Here is a 19580-nt window from a genome sequence, read left to right as displayed (position 1 = left end):
GACAGTTCAACCCACAACACCTAGTTAAGTGTGCATGGCCTCAAAGAGGAGTAATTAAAAAGTTAATGTACAGACAGAAAATCCTGGATCATAAAGTTCAACACCTTGTAGCTAATAGATCCCTTTTGTCGGACGGAAATCTCGTGGGAATGCCTGACACATAAAGCACTGAGTGGCTGCCAAGTTCTGTCCACTCCTAAGTGAGGCTCTGTTCACTCCATGGAACATCTACTGTTCCACATTTTAAAACCCTTTCCCTTGGTGGTTTAAACAACAAAGATTTGTTTAAATAATTTTAAACTAAGGCCACTTAACTGGGGCGGTGGGGGGGGAGGTAATTATAATAGATGATATGTAGGGAGAAGCTCTTTCTACACATGTAGAATGTCTCTGTGCATCTTTATGAGCCTTATCTCATTTAATCCTTCTACAGATAAGAACATTAAGGTTTAAAGAAATTAAATAATTTACCTAAATTCACACAACTAGTAAGTAGTAGGACCTGGATAGAAACTAGCATTTTGACTGGTTTATTAAGATAAAATTTAAAAAGAAAAAGAGCATGAAATGAAGTAAAGGAAAAAGTGAGAGTGAGAAAAAGAGATAAAATAAGGGATGAGAGTAATACAAAAATGATTGTCATTATAACCCTTAGTTCAGTTCAGTTCAGTCGCTCAGTCATGTCCGACTCTTTGCGACCCCATGAATCGCAGCACACCAGGCCTCCCTGTCCATCACCAACTCCTGGAGTTCACTCAGACTCATGTGTATCGAGTCGGTGATGCCATCCAGACATCTCATCCTCTGTTGTCCCCTTCTCCTCCTGCCCCCAATCCCTCCCAGCATCAGAGTCTTTTCCAATGAGTCAACTCTTCACATGAGGTGGCCAAAATATTGGAGTTTCAGCCTCAGCATCAGTCCTTCCAATGAACACCCAGGGCTGATCTCCTTCAGAATGGACTGGTTGGATCTCCTTGCAGTCCAAGGGACTCTCAAGAGTCTTCTCCAACACCACAGTTCAAAAGCATCAGTTCTTCAGCACTCAGCTTTCTTCACAGTCCAATTCTCACATCCATACATGACCACTGGAAAAACAATAGCCTTGACTAGACGGGCCTTTGTTGGCAAAGTAATATCTCTGCTTTTACATATGCTGTCTAGGTTGGTCATAACTTTCCTTCCGAGGAGTAAGCGTCTTTTAATTTCATGGCTGCAGTCACCATCTGCAGTGATTTCTTATAACCCTTAAGCTTGTTATAAATGTGTCAGAAATTTGGTACCAAGATTTCTCATTTAATTACAAGATTTTAGGTTATATAACACCCAAAAAGGCAAGAAAACATGATGCATTATTAAGAGAGGACTCTGTCAATAAAACCAGACCCAGAGATGACCCAGATGTTGGAATTATCAGACAGCAAATTTTAAATGCTGAGACAAATATATTAAAAGGTTTGATGGAAAAAGTGGACAGCATATGTGAACAGATGGGGGATTTCAGCAGAAATGGAAAAAAGAAGTTTTAAGCCAAATGAAACAATACTAGAACGAAAGGTACAGACAGTATCAGAAATGAACTCTCTCACTGGGTTTATCAGCAGACTATACACAGCAGAGGAAAATAATCAGTGAACTTAACGACCTGTCAGTAGAAATTATTGAAGTTAGAGAAACAAGATAAAAAGAGGGGGTATATGAGATCTGTGGAACATCAAACAACCCAACTTATGTGTGATGAGAATCTCGGAGGAGAGAACGACCAGAAGAAACATTTGTGAAAAGATGATGGCTAAGAATTTTCTAAAATTGATGAATGACATCAACCTACAGATCCTGGGAGCTCAATGAAGGCCAAGCAGGATAAATATGGAGAAAAACACAGTTAGGTACATTGTAGCTGAACTGCCAAAAATGAAAGATAAGGAAAATAATCTTGAAAGTAGCCAGAGAAAAATTTATTATATTCAGGGGAATAATAGTATGAAAGACAACCAACTTCCTATTGGAAATAATGGAGACCATAAAAGATTCCATAGGAGCCAGAATATGTAGAGCCTTTAAAGAGAGCACCATAGGGATTATGGATTTTATTCTAAGTATGATGGGTAGTTTTGAACAGTGGAATGGCATGACCTGTCTTACATTTTAAATCATCAAGAGAAATTACATGAAGTGTCGAACTTAAAATTCTCTAATTAGTAGATAAAGAAGAGAAGACTCAACCCATGGTCTTCTGCCTTCTAAGACCATATCTCATTGACTGGTGCCAAGCCACATGTCAGGTGGGGCCATGCAGGGGTTAATTGATCTCAGATTGTAGTTCCCATAGAAATCCACACTCTGACTTAGAACACTGAGCGATGCTAGAGGAGAGAGGAAATCCCACAGGAAGGAAGAAGGTAAAGAGGAGAAAATGAAGGAAAATGTGGGGGGATAGGGAAAGTTTCCAAGGCCAGGAGGGACTGCATGGTGCAGTCTGCAGGCATCCTTCCTGTGGCCATGACTAACAGTCCTTCCACCAGGCAGGATGATCAAACAGCTCCCCCTGCTTCTCCATAACTGGCCCTATTTGGGATTCTCAGTCACTGTGGTTTCACATTCCCTCTCCTTCCATTCCCCCAAAGAGGCCTTGACTTTCCCTGAAGGACTGACAGAAAACTCTCTTTCTCACTGACACACACACACAAAATCTGTGCAACAGATCTAACATCAGAGACTAGCCAGTGTTCAATATTCCTTAAGCTGCAGAGCTTTCCCACACAGAGGGCCCTGTTCCCATCCACAGCAAGATGGCTCATGGAACTTACTGGCAGAGATTGTAAGAATATAGTTTCTTTTCTTTTTGGCTTTTCCTGTATAGGAAAATTGGTTCCTTATCTTTTAGAACAATGAACTGGCCACAGAGCAAGTAATGAGTCGGCATCCCTTTGGTTAACCTGGGTTTGGTTGGTAGGGTGACATAGGAAGAGGCATTTTTCTGTGTTTATTGCATGAGCTCTTTGAATTAATTCACTTTCATTTCTAATGGATGCCCTTTGGAATATGTTGTAGGAATTACCTTTGAGTGTTTAGTATGCTTTCTACCGCATAGCTGGACCTGTTGGTGGCATGACACATGGCCACTGCTGTTTGTTTACCTCACTCTAGAAATCCTACTTATCCCTTTATAAATGAAACTGACATGCCAAGTCCTCTATTATATGTTTTTTGTTGTTGTTCTTATTCCTCCATATATTTTCCCACAAACATGGGGGGAGACATATTCTCTAGCCAATTAGAGAAAGCTTCTGGAATCACTCACAGGTTGGTTAAATAAATATTTTTTAAAAGAAAATAAAAAGTATACTTTGGGTGTAAAGGACTACGTTTGGGTTAGAGAGGGCACAGCAGGTGCAAAAGCTTGAGATGAAAAGATGCAGGATTGGAAGATATAAGTCAGTTAAAGAATTTTGTGCTCATCTGAGATGAACTATCTAGGGACAAAAGGACCTCAGTTCTTGCAGAATAGTCCTGCCCTGGTATGACAGTACTTATGGCTCTGCCGCTTTTGGCTCTCTCTGGGTAGATGTGGGCAGCAATGGCTGTGTGATATGTCATCTAATTGTGTATTCAAAGACACGTTATGAAAGTAACAATAATAGATGATGAAGATTTCAAATGTAATGTATGAATCAACACAGAAAATGGGAGAATACGCCTTGAGCCCAACTGCTTGACTTCCCACAGATGAGTATCTTCTCTGTCAATTTCCCATTTTCATCAGGCTTCACCTCACAGACGTTTTGTCCAGGCTTCCACCCTGTAGATTTGAGATAGGCAAGTGCAGACTTGGAGAAGGAAATGGCAGCCCACTCCAGTGTTCTTGCCTGGAGAATCCCAGGGACGGGGGAGCCTGGTGGGCTGCCGTCTATTGGGTCGCACAGAGTCGGACACGACTGAAGTGACTTAGCAGTGCAGATTTAAGAGGGAAGTGGTGAACGTGCTAACTGCTGTTGGGTTCTCTGAAGTTGTTAAAAATAGGATTACTGGTGATTTTCTCCCAAGTGTAATGTCCATTTCAGGTTAATAATGCCAGACGGCTGCCCCTGAAGACACAGACCTCAGAATGTTGGCATAGGCAGTGCAGAACTCCAACCCACTTTTCTTTCCCTTCCGTCAGGTATCACAATATTGATCAGATTGCCTCCCCCACCCCAGTGAGGCACCTTCTGCATTACTTGCACCCTCAGATAAAGTCCAGGCTCCTGAGGGTAGAAATCTCAAGTCCTTTGTGGAAATCCAGTGACCTGCTTTCTAGCCTAGCTCGTTAGCTTCCATGATCCTAGTTCTGTCCTCCCACACTCCTTCTTTCAAGTAGTTTCCCACTACTTGCTCCCCATAGAACATCTTCATATCTTGGTCCTCCCTCAGTCTTGGCTTGCTAGAATCATAGATGGTCTTAAGAGCCCAACATTAGCAGAAGTTGGCTTTGACCTTCTAGCCTCCTGGGACCTCTTGCTGAAATCTCTGTGATGCGTCATCACTGTGTTTTGCTCCATGAGTTCTTTGGGTACATATTCAGCTACCAGTACAAAAGGAAGTTTTTTCACTGTCATGAAATAACTCATTACATGCCTTTCTCAGGGTAGGAGGCCTGCATTCATTCACCAGGTGTTTGCTGGTTCCAGTGTGTGCCCTGCCGCTCAGCGCCAGGATACAGATGATCCCGCAGCCATGGACCCTGCCCCATAGATCTTACCTTCCAACAACTGACCCTCTCTACCTTTGGTTGAATGCCTGCTGTGTGTTAGACACTGAACTAAGCACTTTACTTTTTCCCTCGATGTAATATTCACCACAGATTCCAAAGAATGGGTTTTTCTTATCACCATTTCACACATGAAGGATCTGAGGCTCAAAGATGGTAGTTCATTTGCTCTGGGTCCCACAGCTGATAAGGAACAGGGAGGTTGTGAAGACAGGTCTGCTGATTTCCAAGTTCATATTCTAAGCCCCTCACCTGACTGCCTGCAGGCATTGGCACCTGAGTGTGGGTGAATCAGTGGAGAAATAGGTACAGATTACATGAATCATGTCCTCCTCTTTCATGATCTGTTCTGTTTCTGCAGATTGAGCCATACATGCCATATGAATTCACATGTGAGGGGATGCTGCAAAGAATCAATGCTTTCATCGAAAAACAGGTAAGACTCTCCGAAGTCCATCTGTCCTCGCCATTCCCCCCCTTCTGGTACCCCAGGCAACTCATGAATAAGTAAAAGCTCACCATGATCCTGTGAGATTTTCCTGATTTGGAGGATTCCACAAGCTAGATGAGGGCTTCTTGAAATTCTAACATATGAACTGCCATGGTCACCCAGAGGAGTCTGGCTGTCATTGGAGTAAAAATGTTCCTTGTGGGTGGAAGGTCAAATGGATACTGAAGGGAGGGACTGGATGGTCAAGATGAAAACCTCCTTCACCATCAGACCTGTGCCTTGTCCGGGAATCACACAAAGACTTGGGTGGGGAGGGGGACAGATAGATGGCTCAATATATGTCGGTAATTCCAAATAGGTAGGACTCTTTAGTGGTTTTCAAACGTTTTTAAAAATAGGATTCCTTTTCAAATGAAACTTTACTTGAAATCCAAGTATATAAAACAGATAAAAGCAAAACTTTACTTCCAAAGCTGGGGAGGGCTCCTAGGGTCCCACCACCCCCAACAGAGTTGGGACACTGTGTCTTGTGCTCAGAGAAGTAAAGACCAAAAGTGTCATTGCCATCATTTTAAAACATCTTAATTCCTTAGGCTTCAAAAATAACACAGAGATATAAATAGTCAGGCCGAGAGCCCCCGTGGGCAGGGAAATACGAGGTCCTTGACCAGGTACAAGATATGAGGAGCTCTGCTTCAAAGCAGAGCATCTTAGTGCGATCAAGAGATCTTGACACATAGGCAGGGAGGACTCTGAAGGCTGAAAGTAGAAATGGCGTGTTCAGACTGAAAGTAGGCATGGACTGTAGGCCAAGGCAGGTTTCCAAGGAAAGATTTGAGGCCACAGACTGTGGTAAGCCATGGACATCCCTGAATGCAGCCGCTGGACGGGGCCAGCCAGAGACAGAGGCTTCAGGGGCCCAGGCCTGATGTTCTGAACGTTTGTTAATGGAAAGAGAGACTACAGTGCAGCCATCCACTGGCGTTCCAGCCCCTCCGCTGAGGCCTTCTGGCCGTAGTCGAATGTGTTAGTTTCCTCCCCTGCAAAATGAGGATGATACTAGAACCTCAAGCGGCTAATGTGGAAATGAGCTAGTACATATGAAGTGCTTGGAACAAGGCCGACACATATGTTCAATAAAGACACACTATTGCTGTTGATTATTTAATATATATTATTATATTATTATGTGACAATGTATTCTACAGTAGTATTCATCAGACTTTACCACGAGAGCTGAGCATTTGAATCACTATCTCATTCACTCTTTATATGACACTTAACTCAAGAATGACAGTATCATTATCTTGACGGGGGCAGCCCTTTACATACAGACTTTACATCCCAACGCATCATCTCATTTATCCTCACAGTAATCCTGGGAGGTAGCAATCATCATCCATTCTCTGGATAACAAGAACCAAGAGTCTCAACCATAGGGCTCAGTCATGGAATCAGGGTTGGATGCTCGGTTGGTTTGAGCCCATGCAGGCTTGCACCAACAGCATTGCCGGAGCCTCAGGCGATGACACTTATCCCAGAGCTATACTTCCCATCTTCTTTGATCTCAAGAAGCTGCCAGCCCTTCCCAAAGGTGCAGACAGGGATGCTGTGGCCTGTGGCAGTGAGATTTTAACACATCACAGACTTTACTACCCTTCCTGGAGGCTGAGATCTTACCAGGATCCCTGCCAGAACCCACTTCCACCTTTCCTGTCTCCACTTCCTCTCAGGGAAAATGGTTACTCACCACCACATTGTAAAAAGACATTTTGAATTTTATATCAAGAGTATATATGGTTTACAATACTGTATTAGTTTCAGGTATACAGCAAAGTGATTAAGTTATACATGTACATTCTTTTTCAGATTGTTTTCCCATTTGGTTATTACAGAATACTAAGTATAGGTCTGTGTGCTATACAGTGGGTCCTTGTTGATTAGTATATATATATATTAGCGTGTATATGGCTTCCCTGGCGGCTCAGTTGGTAAGGAATCTGCCTGAAACGCAGGAGATCTGGGTTCGATCCTTGATCGGGAAGATTCCCTGGAGTAGGAAATGGCAACCCACTCCAGTATTCTTGCCTGGAGAATTCCATGGACAGAGGAGCCTGGCGGGCCCCAGTCCATGGGACCACAAAGAGTCAGACACGACTGAGTGACCGTCATTGTCACCTGTGTGTATATGTTAATCCCAAACTCCTAATTTATCCCCCGGGACCACCACCACCTTTCCTCTCTGGTAACCATAAGTTTCTTTTCTATTGTCTGTGAGTCTGTTTCTGTTTTGTTAAAAAAAGTTCATTTATATCATTTTTTAGAATCCACATATAAATGGTATCATATGATATTTGAAAAAACTTTATCATATTTATTTGAAGGCCATCTTTCTTTCTTCCCTAAGATTCTTGAATGCTAGCCAGTCCTTAGAAGTTATCATGTGACCCATTCTTTTTAAACCTATTACTAGATTTCCCTTCAAACAGGAAGGTCCTGTTCCCCAAATAGACCTTGTTAAATGTTCAGGGATACAGGGCCACACCCAGTTTGGTCCCCTTGACATCCAAGTGCCTAGCCCTCTGCCTGTCAGGGAGAAGGTGAACAAAACTGAAAGAATGATTAAATGAATAAGGAAGGTAATGAGTGTGTGTGCTCTTCATTCCTGTGTGCCAAGATCCAGCAGGCTCATCTTGACCCTAATGACTTGGAGAGACAATTAATAAAATTGTTTCCTAGAAAACATACTCATAAAATTGCCCTTTCACACTTCTCCTGGGTAGAGATTTTCTTCTGCAGAGTTCTGCAGCTCACAGAAACCCAGGGGTTTCTTTTCTGCCTGCTGTTATTCATGCATCTGCTCTGTAAGTATTTGTCAACTGGAGGGGACTGCAGACTGTTCCTGGAGTTGGGGAAGAAGAGGTGTCAAAGGATGAGTCTCTGTTCTTAAGTAGCTTCAGGGTCAGGATGATAGGCAGTGCTGCTGCCATTGACTACATCTGTCACAGCGACTACCCAGGTGTGCTCTGGGATCCTGTAACTCAGGTACAGGGTGGGGACGGGGGAGGGGAGGGAGAGTATCTGCAAGCACTTGGCGGGAGATGAGTCCTGAAGGCAAAGTGGGGGTACCTGAGAGGTCGAGATGTGAAGGCCTGGGGGAAAAAGAGAAATGGTGAGTTGGAAGGTGGCTGTGACTGAAGAGAGAGAGATGATGCAAGAGGAGGTCGGAGGAGACACATCATGAAAAGATGGCTGAGGCTCAGCTCAAGAACTCAGAATTTGATTCTGGGACAAGAGGAGGCTGAAGACAGGTTTTAACTCAGGAATAGGGCAGTGATGCTATCAGACTGGTGTTTTAGAAAAGTCACTCTAGGAATTGTTTGTGTTTAGGGGCATTTCTTATCAGCATTCTCTCATTGCTGCTAATGAGCAATAAAGGGGCCTATTTTGAGTTTATCCTAGGCCTCTGGGGAGGGTTTTCTTGAAGCCATAATGTTCCCCAACTCCAGAAGGAAATTAGGAAGCCAAGACCCCATTGGTTCACAGATCGGGTCTTCTGCCTCTTAATAATTAGCTCCAGGCTCTGGTGTTTCAGAGCTTGGAGTGTTCATTATTTTTGCCGCCCAAAGACTATCTTCAAAGAGCAGTGAGAGGAGAGAGGCTGTTTCTGGTGTGAACAGGAAAGCCTCAAGCTCTGAAGGGTGGCGGCAGTGCACGCTTGCTGTCGGAGCGCCACAGCCCTAATTAGGCTGATCTCTGCCTTCAGAGCCCTCCGTGTGATCTGCTAAGGGAATAAGGAAGCTTTTATCCCAGAACCCTTTCAAGGTTGTTCATCACACTCACCCCAGGCAACGGGGGCCAGAGGATGCCATTTGACCGCAATTGAGAAAGCCCTGGGCCTCAGTGTGTACTCTGTACAGAGTGCTTGACAGCAGGCAACCTCCCCCTCCAAACCAGGCAGCACCCAACGGGAATGAATCCTGGCTTTAGGAAAACCACTTGCTTTTCCCCTTAATGCCCCCATTCCCTCTGCTGTGCTAATAGTGTCGATTTGCATAGCAAGCCCTATTGAATTGCTCTCCAAGAGAAACACCCTCTCCCACAGTAGGAGCTGGTGCCAAGGAGAAAAATCCAATGTATTCTAAGATCCAGAGCACTCTTCTCCCCTAACCTGGGTGTGTTCAGGCTTGTTAAGGTTCTCCTTATGCATTTCTTGGGAAAGACTTCAGTGCCTCAGGCCAAAGAGTAGAGCAAGTTCTTTTGATGGAATGTCAACGCTCAGGTTAATTTCTGAAAGCCATGCTCACATTATTTTGCAAGGAGCTGTATCATTTATGAAAAAAGCACTCTGGAGATAGGGAGGGGGAGAAAAGAGTTAACTCCAAGAGCCGCAGTGGAATCAACTTTACCTCTTGGGAAATCTGGTTCATGGGGGCCCATCCTGCCCTCCAAGGGGCATGTTCTAGATGCAAGAACAAACCTGGCAGGGAATCTGGATAGCTCCGTGTAGCGGGGAGGGTGGAAGTGCCAGGTCACAGGGAAAGAGGAAGAGGAACTGACACAGGGAGAAGGTTGGCAGTTGCTTAAGAAGTATTCACTCTTTTGAAAAATTGGTGGTTGCTGTTTGCCCAGCCATTCCTGAACCCAGGGGGGTTAAGTGGGTAATGGTTGAGTGCTGGGCCCTAGAGTCTGACAGCCAAGTTCACTTCCTGGCTTAGCCCCTACTCTCAGTGACCTTGGTCAAGTTGCCTCTTCTGTACAGTGGGGATACTACTACCTACCCCATGGGGTTGGTAGAGGAATCAAGAAATGAATACATGTTTAAGGCTGAGAAGGTACCTCGCACAGAGTAGGTCCTCTGAAAGCCTTAACTTCTGCTGACGGAGCCCAGAAACCAATATACTTGGTTTTCACATAAAAGACACAGCTTCTTGCAAAATGATGTGCGCACAGCCATCCTGTATAGTATATGTAGGGTTTTTACAGGAAGTAGAAAATATAGCTGAAGAGCATGTTGTAAGAGCATTTCAGGTGTGTGTGTGTGTGTTTTAACAACTTTATTGAGGTGTAATTTACAGACCCTCAAATTCACTCTATGTAAGGGTACAATTCAGTGGAGCTTTTTGTTGTTGTTAATTATTAGGGTTTGGCAATTACTCCCACAATCTAGTTTTACAACATTTGCATCACCCTAAAAAACTCTTGTGCCCCTGGGCAGTTTCTCAGCATAATGTCTGTAAGGTTCATGCATACTGTAGCATGCCTTAGCACTGCATTCCTTTTCACTGCTGAATAGTATTCCATTGTATGGTTAGACCACAGTTGATTTACTCCAACTGATGGACATATGGGTCATTTCCACCTTTTGGCTTTTGTGAAGAGTGGACTGCTACCTTGAACATTCGTGTGTACGTGCACATGTGTTTTTGTTTCTCCCAATAGACTCCTCATGTAGAAGAGTTTGAAATGTGGGAGGTTCATGTCTGAATCTTTGCAACATGAACTTGTTTGCTTGCAGTGTAAAGATCACCATAGAGATTCATTACCACAGCTCAGCTTCACCACCACCTTATCTGTTGCACTTGTGGAAATGTAAATTTGCACCTGCTGCTGGGAATCAGCCCCAGGGGCCACCCATGGACAGAGTTCACTCTTTTTGAGGACAGGACAAGTTGTTTCTTGGCAGGTACCAGCAAGCAACTGAAATGTGTTTAATCCAGTCAGTCACGCATGATGTATTGAACACTTTTTCTGTGCTTGGCTCTGGATTCCTCTGTTGTAACATAAATAACAAATATGCCCCTTACTCCTCACCTAGCTGGCTAAACTTGGCCCAAATCCCAATTTCATAGCCTTGAACCTGCTTCCCACTCGCCACCCCTTTTTTTCTTTAGCAAATTCCTGACCTTACTTCTTTAGATGCTGCTTCCAGACCTGTATCTGAATCCACCTGCACCTGATATGTCCTGGTGTAATAACTCAATCGAAGGTTTAGCCAGGCGCCCACTCAAGGTAGAGGGTTAACGGAAAAGATCCATCACCTGAACCAAGAGGGAAGGACCACCCATGTTGTCCCTCCTAACGCTTCTGTCCAAGGGAGCAGCCTCCCCTTCTCCCCACCCCTTCTTCTCCAGCTCTGTGGGTGTTAGGTGAATCACATTTTCTCCAAACTGTTACTTAGCCTTTGTTACAAGGGCAGCGCCCTTACTTCTTTTTCATAGTATGTTGTGTTCATTGGTTCAGAACATTACTTCTCATAAATGTGTTGATTAATAGACCTTTCTTACTATTGTTACTATAGGGAAATTTCATACTGAAGCAAACTTAGAGAAATTTGGTGACTGGCTAAAATCATTATTAGAGAGGAATGCAGATGTTCTGTGTCTAAGTGAGCTTGTTAACCAGATTGGAAATTACTGTTTATGTCTCTTCTGATTATGTAAAGCTTCTGGGTTAGAATAGTATCTTTTTCTATTTCTATCAAAGCCCCAGGATGCCAAAACCATTCAGTGGCTCTTTATTGAGCACCAATTATCTGCAAAACACTGTTTTTGTGCTAAGCCACTAACTTCTATTTCGCCTACCAAACCCAGCCCGGAAGTCCCTAATTTCCTGGAAGCCTTCTCTGACACTTACCCCACCCCTTCCCGTCCCCAGAGTTAATTCTCTCTGTCCTCTCAGTGGCCTTTACATCCTGGTTGGACATCTGTTGTATACTGCTCTGTAATTTTTTTAAATGTGGGCCTTTGTCCCCAGAGACTCTGTCTCATCCACATTCAGATGTCCAGCACCCAGGGTAGTTTTAAAAGTTGTTTGTTAAGTTTTGAACAGATGCCTGAGAGACCCTTCAAAGCCACCCTATGAGCATTTCATGGAGGTTTGTTGGAAAAAGATGCCTGAGGCTGTCCTCTTTATCTCTCTCTCTCTTTCTCTCTCTCTCTCTGTGCACTGCTGTGTGGCTTCCTAACTGTCTCTGTTCCTGCTTCTGCTCCTGTCTACTGTTCTCAGCTCAGCAGATCCTGTCACTCCTCTGCCCAGAATTCTCCAGTAGCTTCTATTTCACTCCAAGGAAAAGCCAAGGCTTTATATGGGACCCCCCCCACCCCCACCAACAAGCTCTGGGTGCTCTGACCTCCCAGATACCATCTCTTCCTACTTCCAACCCCCAATGCATGCACACACACACACATGCACACACGCACATATGGGCACACACACATATGCCCGCTCCTCCTGGAACCTGCTGGACGCTTTGCTGTCACGGCTGCCGCACTTCATTTGCTGCTTTCTGTTATGTCCTTCCCAGACACTTGCATGGCTCACATTTTTCCCTCCTCAGGTCTTTTCTTGAATGTTGCCTTCTCAGTGATGCCTTATCTGAATACCCTCTTCCCCAACAGTCCCAATTCCTTATCTTCTCTTCATTCTTACTTAGAGCAATCACTAGCTTTTAACATTACATATAATTAATTTATTTTGTTTCTCTATCTCCCTCACTAAAAAGAAGCTCTATAAAGGCAGGTGTTTTAGTTCCTTTTTTTTTTTTTAACCAAGTCATCCCCAAGGGCGTAGAAAAGTCCCTTGCTCATAATTACAGTAAGAGCCAACCCATGGTGTTTGATCATGCACATTTCTGAGCACTTTACACAGTATAATTAATTTACTCCCCCCCTCCCCACAGCTCTCTGAGGTGGTTGCTGACATTTTCATCATTTTACAGTTGAGGAAACTGAGGCAAAGAAAGGTTATGGGGCTCGCAAAGACCACTCAGCTGCTCGGAGGAGCTGAGATTCAAACCTAAGCAATCTGAACTCCAAACCCTTATTTTCTGCTTCATAGAAAGTACAGTATTTGTCAAATGAACAAACGAGTGAGTTGAGTGAGTGAACAAGGAGACGAGGCCAGTTGGCATTGCCCTGTTAGCTGATGCTGAGGTTGGGTGAAACAGAGGACCTCTCACTTTCCATGAGCACCCAGTGGGGCTGGCACCTGGGGTGAGAAGAGGTTTATGACAAGCTGTTGTGTCTGTTGTGCCCTGCAAGCAGCTGGACAAAGAAATGGCCCTTGTACACGATTGTCATAGGTAATCCAGGCAACTCGACGTTTCCCTCTGAACCCTGGCAGCAAATAATGTTCTACCTTGGGATATTTAACATCTCTTGGTGCCCTCTTGGCTTCCCTGGTGGCTCACGTAGTAAAGAATCCACCTTCAGTGCAGGAGACCTGGGTTCGATCCTTGGATCAAGAAGATCCCCTGGAGAAGGGCATGGCAACCCACCTCAGTACTTCTGCCTGGAGAATTCCATGGACAGAGGAGCCTGGTGGATTGTGTTCCATGGGGTTGTAAAGAGTTGGACATGACTGAGCGACTAACATTTTCATGGGTACCCTCTTAAGAGTCACTTCATTTTTTATCTCACAGGAGTTATATAAGGACTGAAAGACAAATGATATTATCTGCATTTTAGATGTGAAAGCAGGCAGAGGGAACTTGAGGGGCATTTGTGAAGTCCTGCAGCTGGGAGCCAGAACCGTAACTCAGATCCCCACTGCCTCCTGCCTTACCTGTTGCCACATTGACCGGGACACTTTCATTCTCCCTCTCTTCAAGCCTGTTCACCTTCGGGCTTTCCACATGGTTCACCGAGCCTTAAAAAGGGCCTGCTGCTATTTTCTCTATTTCTTTCTTTTTCTTTAAATTTATTTTATTGAAGTATAGTTACTTACAGGAGAAGGCAATGGCACCCCACTCCAGTACTCTTGCCTGGAAAATCCCATGGACAGAGGAGCCTGGTGGGCTGCAGTTCATGGGGTCACTAAGAGTCGGAGACGACTGAGCGACTTCACTTTCACTTTTCACTTTCATGCATTGGAGAAGGAAATGGCAACCCACTCCAGTGTTCTTGCCTGGAGAATCCCAGGGACAGGGGAGCCTGGTGGGCTGCCGCCTATGGGGTCGCACAGAGTCCGACACGACCGAAGTGACTTAGCATAGTTACTTACAAGGTACTGTGCTTTCTGGTGTATGGCAGAGTGATTCAGTTTTACATATATATAATAGTTTGCATCTGCTCGTCCCAAACTCCCAATCCATCTTTCCCTCACCCCCCTGCCCTTTTTGGCAAAAACAAGTCTGTTCGCTGCGTCCGTGAGTCTGTTTCTGTTTCATAGACAAAGTCACGCACCTTCTTTCACATCCCACATATGAGTGATGTCATATGGTGGTTGTCTTTCTCCATCTGACTTATTGTGACACTCTAGGTCCATCCCTGTTGCTGCGAATGGCATTGTTTCGTTCTTTTTCATGGCTGAGTAGCGTTCCATCGTGTATGTGTATGTATATCGTATCTTCTTTCACCATTTTTCTTTCCGGGGACGATTAGGTTGTGTCCATGTCCTGGCCATTGTAGCAGTGCTGCCGTGAACGCTGGGGGCATCTGTATCTTCGAATTAGTGTTTTCTCCAGGTGTATGCCCAGGAGTGGGGTTGCTGGATCATGTGACAACTCTAGTTTTTGGAGGAACCTGCATACTGTTTTCCACAGTTTTGCACCAGTTTACATTCCCACCAATATATCTTCATTAGTTCTGGTCCTACTGGTACCCAGAACGGACTAGTGAGAGCATACTGGACCAGCCCCCGCCCAGCCAAAGCAAGGGTGACCGGGACCCAAGACTTCATGTGGAGTCGAGTTAAGCTCTCCTGCTAGAGGGAACCTGCACTGGGGGCTGCAGGGGTTTATTGCGAACTGAGCAGGTGGGCTAGGTCTGCCTTGCTTAGGGGGAGGCACAGGGCTCCATCCGTCCAGCGGTGCCCCGCTTCTGCACTTGCCAGTGCTGCGGTGCCCCCAGAGTCTAATACAGGGCACAGGTATCGCCTCCACACAGGGACAGGGGAGGGGGATGAGCATTAGGGGAGCGCCTGCTGTGTGCCAGCCTTCAGCGTAGCCGCGCCACCCACAGGCTGGCAGCATCACTCCGTATGGACCAGCAGTGGAGGCAGGACCAGACTGAGCAGTGTGCCCGAAGCCCCGCCCTGGTGAGGCCAGGCCCCAGTCTAGGTCTTGGGTCTGAAGCACATTCCCTGGCCTCACCACCTCCTAGTTTAACATGGAAGAATCTTTCTCCCCGTTTCAGTTTTATCCCTTGGACTGCGTCACCATATGAGGCTCAGAATGAATAAGAAGCAGTATGTTAAGAGTCCACCAGACTCAGCAGGTGTAGACACCACCCTCAGCTCCCACTGCCTGTAGGAGGGACATTCTGCAGTGTTCTTACCAAGCTGTAAAAGCCAGCGTTTGCATCTTCAGCTGTCGTGGTGTCCAGTGATCTAGGTTTCCTAGTTGTTTGCCTGTTGTGTACAGTCACACAGTAGGCTTTGGTGTCCATCAGACTTTGAATCTCTTTATTATAATACTTAAAGGCTGTAAATGCTATCAGATTTCTCCTAAAGAATTATAGGCAAAGTTGCTTACAGTTAGTCAGTTCAGTCACTCAGTCATGTCCGACTCTGCAACCCCATGGACTGCAGCACGCCAGGCTTCCCTGTCCATCACCAACTCCCAGAGCTTGCTCAAACTCATGTCCATTGAGTTGGTGATGCCATCCAACCATCTCATCCTCTGTCGTCCCCTTCTCCTCCTGCCTCCAATTTTTCCCAGCATCAGGGTCTTTTCTAATGACTCAGCTCTTCACATCAGGTAGCCAAAGTATTGGCGCTCCAGCTTCAGCATCAGTCCTTCCAATGAATATTCAGGACTGATTTCCTTTAGGATTGACTGGTTTGATCTCCCTGAAGTCCAAGGGACTCTCAAGAGTCTTCTCAAACACCAAAGTTCAAAAGCATAAGTTCTTTTGCTTACAGTAACCAGCCAGAAAAACAAACCAAAAAACCAATGCTTAACCTTTTCCAAATATCCATGTACATGCTCAGCTTTGATCAGCAATAACTATGTTGATCATCATGTGTCTTCCTTCCTATTTGATGGACATATTTTCAAAGTTCAGCCGGTAAGTTTCCATACGCTGCCTGGTTAGAGAGTGACAGCCACCAGGAAACACTCAGGGTTCCCATTCAGGGTGCCTGGGTCTGCCATTACCCTTAGTAACAGTGTCCAGACCGAAATAATTGTCTTACACAGGCCATAGCAACTCCATGGATCATGCTGAAGATGATCACAAATCTGAAGACCTCGCCGAGGTCTTCCAGCCCTGGGCTGTGAGATAGGACACTCTGCATACTGTCCTGCTCTGTGGCACTGTCAAAACCTTAAACTGGATCCTATTAAACCAGTGCATTTCCATCATTTCTGAATTATTAGACCCTTCTGGAATCTTCTGTTTTCAGCTGATACAAATTAAGGCCCTAGGTTTGACCTCATGCTGTGAAGTATTTGTTAAGCCCCAAACTCACTTGGGCTTCCCAAGTGGTGCTAGTGGTAAAGAACCCGCCTGCCAATGCAGGAGATGCAGGAGGGTTCGGATCCCTGGGTTGGGAAGATCTCCTGGAGGAGCAAATGATAACCCACTCTAGTATTCTTGCCTGGAGAACCCCATGGACGGAGGAGCCTGGTGGACTATAGTCAATGGTACTGCAAAGAGTCTGAAGCGGCTGAGCACACACTCACTCAGGCTCAAGCATGCGCATCCTCACATGACAGGATGTAATGTGGGAGACGACAGCAAGTCCACCTTACTGGTGGGATCGCAAGCCCTGATGAGGAGACTGGAGTAGAAGCCTACTTGCCGGTTACCTTCCTCCACGTGTAATAGCATCACCTCCTTCAGGAAGGAAGTAGGGAGAAGCAGGAACCATAGGAAATCATCAGTTTCATTGTCTACATTTTTCTGATGAGGAAGCTGAGGTTTGAAAGAGGAAAAATGCGAACAGCACAGAAGGGCCCCCTGGATGCAGCTCTGGCCTGCATTCTGGGGCTTCACCCACCTCACTGCTCAGAGACCCTGCAGGGCCCAGTCCTCCTGCAATGCTCCAAGTGACCAACAGGAGGAGCATGGAACCTGTGCCTGCTGGCTCCAGTTCTGAAAGCCTGAGATGGTTAACCAGCTCCCCATCCACAAAGAGGATAGAGAGAAAAAGGATATTCCAAGAGGAAAAAGAATATTCCAGAAGGACATATATTGAAAAGTAAATTCCCTGATGATCCCTGACCCCGTTACCCATTTCCTCTTCTTTGTGATGCCAGAGATATTCTTACAGTAACACAGGCCTGATTATGTGTATTGACACAAAAGGAAACACACTGTATACCAGCCTTCAACTTATTTTTTTCCCTTCTCAATCTGTACTGGGGATGTTTCCATGTCAGGGCATAGTTACCTGTTACATTGCTTGGTTTTCTTTGTATCTGAACAGTTACCTGTTTAAAGACAACCTTTAGATTATTTTACTTCAGTTCTGCCCCTCCTGTCTGACTCTTTACTACTCCATGGACTGCAGCACACCAGGCTTCCCTGTCCGTCACCAACTCCCAGAGTTTGCTCAAACTCATGTCCATCGAGTTGGTGATGCCATCCAGCCATCTTGTCTTCTGTCATCCCCTTCTCTTCCTGCCTCCAATCTTTCCCAGCATCAAGGTCTTTTCTAATGAGTCAGCTCTTCCCATCAGGTGGTCAAAGTATTGGAGCTTCAGCATCAGTCCCTCCAATGAATATTCAAGACTGATTTTCTTTAGGATTGACTAGTTTGATCTCCTTGAAGTCCAAGGGACTCTCAAGAGTCTTCTTGAACGCCACAGTTCAAAAGCATCAGTTCTTCAGCGCTCAGCCTTTATGGTCCAACTCTCACATCCATACATGACTACTGTAAAAACCATAGCTTTGACTAGATGGACCTTTGTCAACAAAGTAATGTGTCTGCTTTTTTATGCTGTCTAGATTTGTCATAGCTTTTCTTCCAAGGAGCAAGCGTCTTTTAACTTCATGGCTGTAGTCACCATCTGTAGTGATTTTGGAACTCAAGAAAATAAAGTCTGTCACTGTTTCTCTTGTTTCCTCATCTATTTCTCATGAAGTGATGACACTGGATGCCATGATCTTAGGTTTTTGAATACTGAGTTTTAAGTCAGCTTTTTCACTCTCCTCTTTCACTTTCATCAAGAGGCTCTTTAGTTCCACTTTGCTTTCTGCCATAAAGGTGGTGTCATATGCATATCTGAGGTTATTGATATCTCTCCCAGCAATCTTGATTCCAGCTTGTGCTTCATCCGGCCTGGCATTTCACATGATGTACTCTGCATATAAGTTAAATAAGCAGGGTGACTATATACAGCCTTAACATACTCCTTTCCGGATTTGGAACCAGTCCGTGGTTCCATGTCTGGTTCTAACTGTTGCTTCTTGACCTGCATACAGCTTTCTCAGGAGGCAAGTAAAGTGGTCTGGAATTCCCATCTTGTTAAGAATTTTCCATAGTTTGTTGTGATCCACACTGTCAAAGGCTTTGGCTTAGTCAATGAAGCAGAAGTAGATATTTTTCTGGAATTCTCTTGCTTTTTCTTTGATGCAATGGATGTTGGCCATTTGATCTCTGGTTCCTCTGCCTTTTTCTAAATCAAACTTGAACATCTGGAAATTCTTGGTTCACATACTTTTGAAGCCTAGCTTGGAGAATTTTGAGCATTAATTTGCTAGTGTGTGAGATGAGTGCAATTGTGTGATAGTTTGACCATTCTTTGGCATTGCCTTTCTTTGGGATTGGAATGAAAACTGACCTGTTCCAGTCCTGTGGCCACTGCTGAGTTTTCCAAATTTGCTGGCATATTGAGTGCAGCACTTTAACAGCATCATCTTTTAGGATTTGAAATAGCTCAGCTGGATTTCCATCACCTCCACTAGCTTTGTTCATTGTAATGCTTCCTAAGGCCCACTTGACTTCACACTCCAGGATGTCTGGCTCTAGGTGTTTAAGCACAACCTTTTAATACAACCTGTTTCTATACAGCCTTTAGGTTGTTTCAAGTCTTCCACTTCTCCTCTCAACAACATTGCATAGGTTTCCCTGTGTCCTGAGTAGGTTTCTTTGCCCCATGTGTCCCATATGTCTGGGATGAATTCCTCCAAGTAGAATTGAGAGCCCAGGATCCTAACCATCACTGGGTACCCCGAGGCCTAGCCCACCCCCAAAGAAGTTAAACACAGCTTTTCTTCTACAGGTTGGATGGCCCAGAGATTTGGAGGGCTTTGACTAGGGTTCCATCTGCAACATTTAAGCAGAGCGGGCTCTGGGTGCCAGTGGTACCTGAGTTCCCACCCCCGGTACCTGTTCGCACTTGCTCCTGGCATAGTTGAGATGAAAGCTGGGGTCCCAGGTTCCTGCTTTCCTCCTCCAGGAGCAGGAGAGTTCCTGCTCCTCACCTGCCCTATC

General features: G+C 45.1%; 1 protein-coding gene across 12 annotated transcripts in view; it reads left to right on the top strand.

Moving 5' to 3' along the window:
* Positions 1-19580, top strand: part of MGAT5 (alpha-1,6-mannosylglycoprotein 6-beta-N-acetylglucosaminyltransferase) — a 398270-nt gene that overhangs the window by 364615 nt on the left and 14075 nt on the right. For all 12 annotated transcript variants that reach the window (XM_059875762.1, XM_059875759.1, XM_005202537.5 and 9 more), the window contains one exon: positions 5109-5183. In XM_059875762.1, coding sequence (XP_059731745.1) covers positions 5109-5183 — 75 coding nt within the window. The remainder of the gene's footprint in view (positions 1-5108; positions 5184-19580) is intronic.

The sequence above is a fragment of the Bos taurus genome, chromosome 2 (assembly GCF_002263795.3).
Source record: "Bos taurus isolate L1 Dominette 01449 registration number 42190680 breed Hereford chromosome 2, ARS-UCD2.0, whole genome shotgun sequence".
In the NCBI taxonomy this organism is placed as follows: domain Eukaryota; kingdom Metazoa; phylum Chordata; class Mammalia; order Artiodactyla; family Bovidae; genus Bos; species Bos taurus.
Note: the sequence above shows the minus strand (reverse complement) of the source record. Positions and strands in the feature narration are given on the sequence as shown.